This window comes from Sphaeroforma arctica, assembly GCF_001186125.1.
Source record: "Sphaeroforma arctica JP610 unplaced genomic scaffold supercont1.1377, whole genome shotgun sequence".
NCBI classification, from domain to species: Eukaryota; class Ichthyosporea; order Ichthyophonida; genus Sphaeroforma; species Sphaeroforma arctica.
In genome coordinates, this window is record NW_014039181.1 from 1 (window position 1) to 10920 (window position 10920).

Sequence of the window (10920 nt, forward strand, 5' to 3'; positions counted from 1 at the left end):
TATGTATATATGGTCAAAAAGGATAAGAAGAACGGTACAACACAAGTGGTCGAACGCACCAATACATTGAGCGCATCACGCCGTTTCCTACAACCAGAGAACTGGGAAATGGACTATGACTGAATGTAAGAACATACTCAGTAATGCTGGCGTAGTTCTTCAAGGGTCGTTAGATGCACTCCAGAAGCGCGTATTACTTTAGCTCGAATTGGAGAAGAAAGAAATCGCTTTTGCTCTAGCTAGCACTAAACCCGATGCACGCCGTTACTTAACTATGCTCGATCTATCGGCGCATGGATCATACGCTGAAATAGTCGAGAGACTAGGCAAAGCCTTAATATATTCTGATGGGTACCGAGAGAAGATGGACCTCGTACGTTCTGCTTTGGCAGAGGTGTCTACGGGCGACTAAAAGAGCGTAGCGACCAACGAAGCGTAGCACTTGGTGCGTATGTATGCACATAAAAGGTATATTGTTATTAATAAAGTTACTAACTTTTGTGTTTCTGGTACAAAATATTTACGTCATCAATTTTTAATATTTTTTGAGTAAAAATGGCTAGTCCCGCAACCAAATTTTCCAACCCACAAAAAGATGTTAGGCTTGTTTCATTTAGAAGGCTAAGAAAATAGTCATTCGTTACACTCGATTTTAGTATACGTTTAGTGCGAACGTAACGGAAACGTTCAGGACAGGTCTGATCTCTATTGTACGAGAACAAATAGGACGATATTATATTTTTTAAATAAGATTAAATATTGCAGAACCCTAATACACCCAAATATAAACTAAACGTTGAGCGTAAACGTAAAGTGCTTTTGATAAAAAACCAAATAGTGCATTTTGCAACTCTGCAAGTCTGCAACTTGTGCAATTCTGAATTCGCAACTCGCAACTCGCAAGAAGTCTTCACAGCTCAAGTACTCTGGACTCACTCAGGAATCAGGACTGAGTCACTCTCAGACTCTCAGGTTTCAGTTTTGACTTTGATTGTGAGTTTGGGACTCTTCTCGCGTTGTTTTGTTTAAAAAAAGAACAAAAAAAACAAAAATAAGTACTTGTGAAGTTGTGTGAGAAGTGAGAACTCAGAACTGAGAAACAGGGCTCATTACGTTAAGCGTAAACACGTTTTCAAAACATTGCGTTAGCGGTATACGGGATATGGGCGATTACCTGATATATAAATTGAACTTTTGCAGTTTTGGATCCGGACCAATGTATATTTGTCATTTTTGATCTATTTAGAACAGTTCCTGAATTTGTTTTTTTTGTAGTTGTCGTTTTGGAAACACCAAAATGAATACGGTATGCGCAAAAACTTTTATAATTGTGTGCGTTAACGTAAAACGTAGTACGTTTTCAGCTACATACCTTGTACGTTATGAGGCCTGCGGAGGAGTTGAGTGATGAGACTTGAGACTTCAAGTTGAGAGAGACTGATCACTGATCAGCGATCAGTTGATCACTGAATCACTGAGCTAGAGAGTGGGGAAAGAGAGCTTGTTTATTGTTAAACAATGCACAACAAATCAAAAAAATCAAAAATCAATTGGTTATCACTTCAACCCATATCAGCGAGTTTGAGGCAGCGAACCTCTGCCTAATTGCCTATCAACTTGTCATAATATACTATTTTTCTAAAATTCTATGGCGAGTTGCTAGACTTCTTGCGACAGATCGTGGCCCGTGGCGGGCTGTGGGTCGTAATTGGTCAAGGGTGCGGAGCGTGGACGGTGTCCCATTGATCAGGTCATCAGGCCCAGACGGCCAGGCCCCCAGGACCCAGGTCCCAGGGTCCTGAATCCTGATCACTAATAAATAAAAGTAAATTGAACATGTAAATACATAGTGGTTTTTTTAAAAACAATTAGAGCTATGATATTTATGCACAGGATGTACAGTATAGATTTATTTTATTAAAAAAACAATACGGAAAAAAGAAATACAAATTTAAAAAAAAGACATCAACATTGGTATTTTACTTATATCCTTTATCCATAGAGGTGTACTTTTCAGGTCTCCAAATTTGTCCTATACTACGAGTGCGCCCTTTCACGGCCGTTGAATTTGTATTCCTTATCGACATAGACTGCAGACTATAGAGAGTAGACACAACCGATATGGTCCGTTTCGGGTTTTTAGGTGTACATTCCGAGTGCATAAAACTGTGTTTTTCATGGACTATACATCATTGTTTTGTTTTGTTTTGTTTTTGTTTTTGTTTTGTTTTTGTTTTTGTTTTATATTTGTTTAAAAAAAAATAAAAAAATGTCATTTGTCAACGTTCAAATGATTTGGTTGTTTTGAAAAATGAATAATTTTATATATATAAAAAGTTGTGATAAAACACGGAGAACGGTGGAATCAGGAATGAACAGTCTCTCGCGACTAGCGGTAGTTTCTGCTCCGAACAACAGTTGTACAAAGTATTCGAATGACTCATAGTCTTTATTCTCATGTGGTGAACTGGCGGTGTGTGATAGGCCCACGAGAGCGAGAAGAGTCAGTGAGTGAACTCACTTCTCTCTTGTTGTGTGTGAAGAGTTTCAGTGAAGAACTGAAGACTAATGAGAAGAGAAGACTCAGAAGACTGCGAGAAGAGAGAGAGAGAATGAGAGATTCGGCACAACAGTACAATCTGGTTTTTACTTTTCACACAATTCATTTATAAATATATTTTCACTTCAAGCTTTTTTTCGTGCTTGTGTGTGTGTGGATCTGTATTGGCTGTACTTGACTCTCTCTAATAAAAATAGTTGTGAGTCGCGAGTCGTGACTCGCGTTGACGTAGTTTTAAAAAAAGGTACATACATATATATATATATATATATCTTGACAATCGACGCGTACAGTCATATCAAAACAAAAAATATACTTGCGAATTAATTGCAAGAGAGATTCGCACATTTTTAAAATAGGATGCTAGTTTCAATACCTGGAATTGATCATGTCCAAAACATGACCAAATCCTCGAAGAATGCGCATGTAAGCGAGTTTGAAGTGTATCGGGGTAAGCTGCGAGCGAATGATCTAAGCGGAAGATTTGATTCCGGAGTGGATTTATCATACGATGAAGATTGCAATGCAGGGAGTGACGCGAATAAGCCAATAAAGAGCTGCCTGCTTAAAAAGACTGGCAAGGTCAATCTCAAGCATGTGACCTTTTACGAGAAACGATTTATCGAATTCAACAAGTATGAGTGCGCACATACGTGCAATCTAAAGCACTACCTAGATATGGAGGAGCCAGTGTATCCACCGACTGTGCGTATTTACGATTATGGTCGACAACCTCTGGGAGTGGTGCAGAATCGTAGCATGGAGAGTGCTGCCTTTGCCAGCATGTTGTGGAGAACTCTGTGGGAAAGGTTCAATTTGTGAACGTCGCGTTGCCTATTTTGATAAATATCAGAAGCGCAATCGTAAGCTCGTACCCCAGCCATGACTTGAATCCAGCATCACGCATGGACGTATGAAGCGTCACATACTCGCGCCAGTCACGCACATATTTTCTTGACTTGAATCCATCACGCATGGACGTATGAAGCGTCTCATACTCGCGTCAGTCACGCACATATTTTCCCTGTCCCGAGGTTTGGAGAGCACAAGCACATCTAATCGACTACGTTACTCGGGGTTCAAGACTGTCGACTTCGAGGTGATCACTGAGTCGCCCTTATGGGGTACGGGATCCCCCTGAGTCACGAGATTGGAATGCCACGCTGGGGATACAAATTTACAACTCAATTCCATATAATAGGGATACTGTAGTCACAGCAGCACGAGGAATATCGAAAACCTACGCTGCACGACCATTGGACAAATCACTATGATTTGAATTCCGTTTAGGAAAGAATAATAATGACATGAGGTCCTTTCGATCCGAGCTCACCCTGTACTTGCACACGGAATGATTTCATTAGAAACAAATAGCTTGCATCATGTCTTACCAATAAACCCGTCTCTATGAGTTGGTTAATATACTCACGAGTCCTATACATACATCCTGTTTTTTATAAAGCTCTTTTGATATCCGAATTATTTTTTCCAACTATTTGGTGCAATCAGAGTGTTGAGCACCCTCACATTGTTGAGCGCCTTAGAAGCACGTCGGCGGGTGAATATCTCCACTTTTTCTCACAGCTGAGTCGTTGCCACATATGTCCTTTTCAATTTTGCACATTGCAACTTCTGCTGAAATGTCAGTCACGCTTGACTAATTCGCGCAATTCAATTACAGATGAATATCAAAATCTGACTTAAAAGCAGATTGGTATATCTTTGACTTACTTTCGCTGTGCAGATCCCAGGCGTACACTAACTTGAGAGAGGTCTAAAACATAAGGATACTCTCTCTCACTAAAGTACTCTCCGCCGTTTACTCGAGAGCGCGTAGACTCCTGCGGGACACATGACAAAGAAAGTTAAAGCAATCAGTGACTTAAAATGAAACAATACTTATCTGCAACTTCTGCAGCTGTAAATTATACAAGCTTCCTGTGACTTCCAGAAACACGTATGCTCGACTGGAACTTGCATATAACAAAACGAAAGTGTTTATAGAAAATGGCCACGATTAGAAAAAGCGCATAGTCCGGTCGTGATCATACCCTAGAAGGGCACGGAGTTGTTAAAGTAGATGTGGTAACCAAGGATATACGAACCTTTGAGCATGCCAGCTAGCTTGATAATTGCGAAAAAAAGTTGTCGTGGTCTATTTATCGGTAGGTGATTTGGTAGGTGATTTAGTTCTACATTCATTTCCAGTAAGATATATACAAAAAGAGAGGTAGCATGAATAGCAGCCATGAATAGCAGCAACTATACCTTTGAACGTGTCTATCATATATTTAAGTGCTATTATTCAGTTTTCAGCAGACATTTGTCCGCAAAAAGTCCAATATACAACCATTTATAGTCCCTTGAACAACACGAGCTTGCAATGGTAAACGAAAGCGCAGAATACAGAGACAAACATACGATATATCATATCTTATATAATTATATATACTTATTGCTTCATGCGCAAGGTAGCTGTGGATGGAAATCATATGTGCTCGCGATTCAGCTCACGCACTTATAAAAAACCGAAAATATTTGTGTACAACTATCCTTCATAGATAATAATAAAGGGTTGAAAACAGATAACATCTAACATTGTACATGTATACATGCCCATGGGCTTGAAACGTGCCGTATTCCAAACATATAAATATAGGATTCGTTGACACTACAGACAAACAAGGATTATCGCAATTGCAGACAATTTAAGAAATATGAACTCAAAACTTGAAAGCTCTAGAAAGTATACACCCCTATGCAACAATTTACTGATCGTCAAATAGTACAGAATTACTATTTGACGATCACATATGGTCCACCACATGTACGAATCACCTATTAAGCCCACTACAGCACAACCAGTCACGGCGGCAAACTTCCCCGCATCGCCACCCAGAGTATGTGCCACCTGACTCACAAGTTGAGGGGTCAAGCTATTCGCACTGTACAGTGAACCTTGTTTGTTATCCACATCATGTGTGTGCAGAGCGCTGTCAAATTTCACGGCGTCTAACTGATGTACCATCGTTCTGGCTCACTTCTCACGAGTCATACATACACGATTGAATGAACGCGATACGTTTGCAATTCATAATATAACATTCTCAGAGCCTACACGTAGTGGAGGCTAAGGCCCACAAATGAATATATAACCCTAAAAGAAAAGTGTAGGGTTTTATGTACGATTTATACGTCCTTTTTGTTTTTATTAAAAAAAAATCAAACTATGTACATGGCCCTCGATTTTACATAGGGGCCTGGGGCTATGCAAATTAGGACAAATGAACGGGGTCAGATAATATTGAAGTCCCAAGTCCCAACCACCAAATGCAATCAAGTTTATATTCATCTTTCTGAGACATGGGTAGACATGTATTCACGAGAGACACATAATAGAGCGAACATACCTCACTAAATAGATATAATATTGTGCGAGTTGGTTCCAAGTTCGATACTCTTTTAAACAATCTTGTGTGGTCTTTAAGGCGAACCAAAACAAGAAACTAGCTTGGCGTGTCATTCGTTATGTTTTTCGCAGCCTTTATACAAGTAAAGCTTTAGTTGTAACGGTGTATGGCTGTACCGTGCTCTAATAGTCAGGGACACAGGCGTTCATAGGCGGACGTTGAAACTCACTCGAGAATTGCGTTCATATATGTTGTGCAAAAGGGGTGGTAACAAGTATTCTGGTGGGTTATCAGCATGTTTTATTCTCTCAAACGAGCTATATAGACTATAACTCGGGACTCCGGCGTGCGCGACGTTGTGACTCGTCATCCTCCTCCTCCACAAAGGGCTCCAACATGCCTTTCTGAATGGAATCTGCAGCGCATAAAACCAGGAAAAAGTATGAGTTACACATCACTCTCTCGGTTTCACTTTCACAAGAAAAAAGTGAGTGTGATCCCACCCACCTATAATCAAATAATTTGCACGACACACTCTGAATACCGCCAGATATGGGTGAATACACCCCACATCTAGTGATCACACCACCCCCAAGAAAGCTAATGTATACTACACTCAAGCGAATATACACACTTTTCTATGTATACATATATGTATACACATATCATTCCCAACCCACTTGATTTTCTTAATCCTATTTTCGGCTTCTATAAATATACGTATATATTGCTCTGATTGAAGGAGGTAGGTACTACAAGGCTTCTGTGCAGTAAAAAAGATACAGTAGATCTAACATGTATATATATACATACATAAATACATACATACATACATACATGCATAGATATATATATATATATACATATATATTATATATATATATATATATATATATATTTATTTATGATTATGTACGTGTATAAGTAAAAGTATAAGTATATGTATATGTATTTGTATATGAATTTGTACAGGTATACGCACACACACACACACACACACATATATATATATATATATATATATAGATCGATATATATAGATATATACGTGTATGCTTTCCATACCGAGGATCCATTTGGCACTAACGACGTGATAGCTGGCGGCAGCTGAGGGTTTGCGCTCGGTTGTCGTAACGTATACTGTTGATTGTGACTTCTCCTTCACAATCTGTGGGAAATGGTTATTTACATTTATTAGCAAAGGCAGGTATACACTGACTTAGTTTCATTTAACCCTAAACCCTCACGAAAATGGCGGTGTCATGTGTGGCGCAAGTGCACGTGTGTAGTTATATTAGCACGAGTTAAATGATAATTATATCACAGTCACGGCTGTAACTCGACCACACCGTACACACGGTAACTTAGCTTGTGATTCAGCATTCAGTGGAGAATGCATTGTAAAACGTTAACGAACATTGTGTGATTAATCCGCTTTGATGTGTGCCGCGGCAGACGTGTGTCCTTTGAAAGGCGGTGGTGCACATCGACAACACATACACAAATTAAATGTATGAAAAAACGAAAAACTTATTTGAGACTAGTACCTCGATGCTACGCGTTCACAGGAAAATACACATGTATATGCGATGGAATATAAACACATTTACGTACAAAGTATACGCATAACAGAAACGCCTCTACTTAACGAGCACGAAGTACACACAAGTTACCTGACCACTGCACGCTATGATGAGTTCTTCGAGGTCTTCTTTGGGCGGCACCGTGCGACGGGGAGTGATACAGAAGCGATGGTCTTGGAACAGCGTGTTCTGGTATCTGTAGGGATGGATAAGGTGCATGCAAATCAACGAGACAGAGGGTGTTAGGGTGTACACATGGTGGGAGACATAGACAGAGTGGGTTATGGTGTACATATGGTCAGAGACATAGACAGAGTGGGTTAGGGTGTACATATGGTCAGAGACATAGACAGAGTGGGTTAGGGGGTACATGTGGTCAGAAACATAGACAGAGTGGGTTAGGGTGTACATTTGGTCAGAGACATAGACAGAGTGGGTTAGGGTGTACATTTGGTCAGAGACATAGACAGAGTGGGCTAGGGTGTACATATGGTCAGAGACATAACAGAGTGGGTTAGGGTGTACATGGTCAGAGACATAGACAGAGTGGGTTAGGGTGTACATGGTCAGAGACATAGACAGAGTGGGTTAGGGTGTACATATGGTCAGAGACATAGACAGAGTGGGTTAGGGTGTACATGTGGTCAGAGACATAGACAGAGTGGGTTAGGGCGTACATGTAGTCAGAGACATAGACAGAGTGGGTTAGGGTGTACATATGGTCAGAGACATTGACAAGTGTGAGCTCACTGCGGTCCAAGTGATGCTACTATGGAACGGCCGGGAAGCTGAATATTGGCATAACACAAGACAACGGACCCTCATCACCCAACTGAGCTGAGGAAGAGATATGTAGTTTCTGCCATGGATGGATACGATTCAAGTTCTTTGCAGCTCGATACAGTAGACAGGGCACGGCATGAATACGAAACATGTGCATATCAACACTACGCTTGAAATAGGCATTCAACTGATCATGCCACTACGCCTGAAATACGATTCAACTGCACACAGCGCATGTCTCTACATTTTATAGGCAACTATAGGACTCTCTTCCAGCATTCCAGACTCTAACAGACAGAAAATAACCGAGAAAAAAAAACCCACGGCAAATACTTGCAGTAGGGAAAACAAGCAAGCATAACAAGCATGGTACTTGTGGATACCAACGGAAAATCAGATACATGAAGCAAATCTCATTAAATATTTCAAGCAGGAAAGCCAGACAGTACACCGGTAGAAGATACCTGCGACAACAGCCCCAACACACCACAATCAATATGTTACGTATATAGCCATACAAGACACTTGTGAAGACTTACGGCACACCCTCGGCTTTGCACAGCTCACGTTCCAGACGCTCTTTGATGGCGGCAGGATACTCTTCCTGCAGTTCAAACTCGGTCTCCAGCTGCCACTGACCCATCACATAGGATTTAAACACCCAATTCTTCGATACCAACCAACAACCTACAGCAACAAGAAAGTATGGAGGTGGATGTTGTATGGAGCTGTAACCAGGGAGGGGTGGCATTTGGGCGAGTTTGGAGAAGAATTGTCCGTTTACGGTTATCTGACAGGTTGCACGTATTGGTGGGGGCCAATTCGACTGCACCGATATCATTATTAGCGAATTACACAAGAATAAAGGATAAGTGAACGGGAATAAAGGATAAGTGAACGGGATTAAAGGATAAGTGAACGGGATTAAAGGATAAGTGAACGGGCGAATGTGGAGTCAATCAGATCTCTCTAAGCACAGTGCTGACAGAGAAGTGCCGATAAACGCTAATTTGGTCAGTAGTATGTGTGACGGATGTGTGCTGCTGTATGCCTTTGTCCATGCGCAAGCGTCTGTATGCGAGGGTGCAGTTGCAAGGGTATGAACTCACAAAATCTATTCTCACGAGGTCATGCGGGGGTGCTCTGACCAACCATCGAAAAGAATTATATACTCGAAGAGCGTAATGCCCCGTACTCTCAGAGACAACACACAGATGGACACAGATAGATGGCATGAGAAAATTTTATCATGACAGCCACAACTAAACAAGTACACCCAACCTACCATAAACAATGGCATATGACAACCACACCTAAACAAGTACACCCAACCTACCATAAGCAATGGCACATGACAGCCACAACTAAACAAGTACACACAACCTACCAAAAGCAATGGCACATGACAACCATACTTAAACAAGTACACTCAACCTACCATAAGCAATGGCACATGACAATCACAACTAAACAAGTACACCCAACATACCATCAGCAATGGCACATGACAACCACAACTAAACAAGTACACCCAACCTACCATAAGCAATGACACATGACAACCACACCTAAACAAGTACACCCAACTTACCATAAGCGATCGCGCGCAGCACATTGAGTGTGCGTCGACATGGCTCAGCACCTGCCACCACATGTGTTGTTTGCGCCGTCACGCGGCTGGTCACATCGAAACGGTGGTCTAAGTTGTTCTTCTTCACCATTTGTTCAATCCAGTCTGTGTCTCTGCACGAGCAACATACACGGCGATGGAGAGCCTCGGGTGAGTACGAGGCGTCTAGCAGATGTGTAGGATGTGCACAGGTGTGTTTACACTAACACATGCATGCACGTGATAGCACACATCGCAAACGCAGATGCAACGTATCTACCCGCCATTAGAGCACGCTTTCGCGAAAGATCATGCAATTGTGTACACGCGCACATTCTGATACAAAAGTACACAAATCGAGTTATTCCAAAGCCAGTGCACCTGTGTAGAACACTCTCTTCTCGCAGAAGCACTCAAACCTACCTCGTTGGATGGTCGCTGTATACTACTATGCGTTGAACAATGTGTCCTTATACTAGTACTCATAACACATGCAGCCAACCAACCCGCCAAGAATATTATGCAAGAGATACAATCGAACCACACCGCCTTGCTAGATGTACAGGAACCTGTTGCTTGTGTCGTTGAGATAGTGTATATATATCTAACAAGTTGCTTGCTGAGGTAGTGGGTTTATACTTAGACATGGTGTATGCACAAAGAGGTCATCAACGCTCAGTTCTTGGTTAGACGTTTATCTGGTGTAAGTGATATGAATGTAAACAACGCAATCTAAATAATGTGAGCGTAGGTGCTTGCCTTGTGCTTCTATGGCGCGACAGCTGGTGTGTGGGGACACATGTCGTGACGCTAGCCAGGAAATAGTGCACACACATTTATATATATACCACCAGTATTGCTATTTCGGATATGTATATATATATATATATATATATATATATATATATACTAGTACTGTATAACTAGTGTCTATTATATGCGACGCCGACGACGAACGAAAGAAGACGTACGATA

General features: G+C 41.2%; 3 protein-coding genes across 3 annotated transcripts; 1 reads left to right on the forward strand and 2 right to left on the reverse strand.

The window, feature by feature from the left end:
• Positions 1-2851: 2851 nt before the first annotated feature.
• SARC_10757 (hypothetical protein) lies at positions 2852-3481 on the forward strand. The gene has a single exon (XM_014295185.1). It carries the CDS (start codon positions 2921-2923, stop codon positions 3380-3382), a length of 462 nt encoding a protein of 153 aa, XP_014150660.1. The 5' UTR covers positions 2852-2920; the 3' UTR covers positions 3383-3481.
• Positions 3482-3800: 319 nt separating this feature from the next.
• SARC_10758 (hypothetical protein) lies at positions 3801-5588 on the reverse strand (the record flags this gene model as incomplete). Its single annotated transcript, XM_014295186.1, has 3 exons — positions 3801-3894; positions 4292-4401; positions 5358-5588. The coding sequence occupies 3 exons, from the start codon at positions 5586-5588 to the stop codon at positions 3801-3803; spliced, it is 435 nt and encodes a 144-aa protein (XP_014150661.1).
• A 562-nt stretch (positions 5589-6150) lies between these two features.
• On the reverse strand, positions 6151-10131 carry SARC_10759 (hypothetical protein; the record flags this gene model as incomplete). Its single annotated transcript, XM_014295187.1, has 5 exons — positions 6151-6385; positions 7036-7138; positions 7644-7749; positions 8876-9023; positions 9928-10131. Coding segments are annotated over 5 exons (650 nt in total), but the record flags the coding sequence as incomplete, so codon positions are not given.
• Positions 10132-10920: the final 789 nt, after the last annotated feature.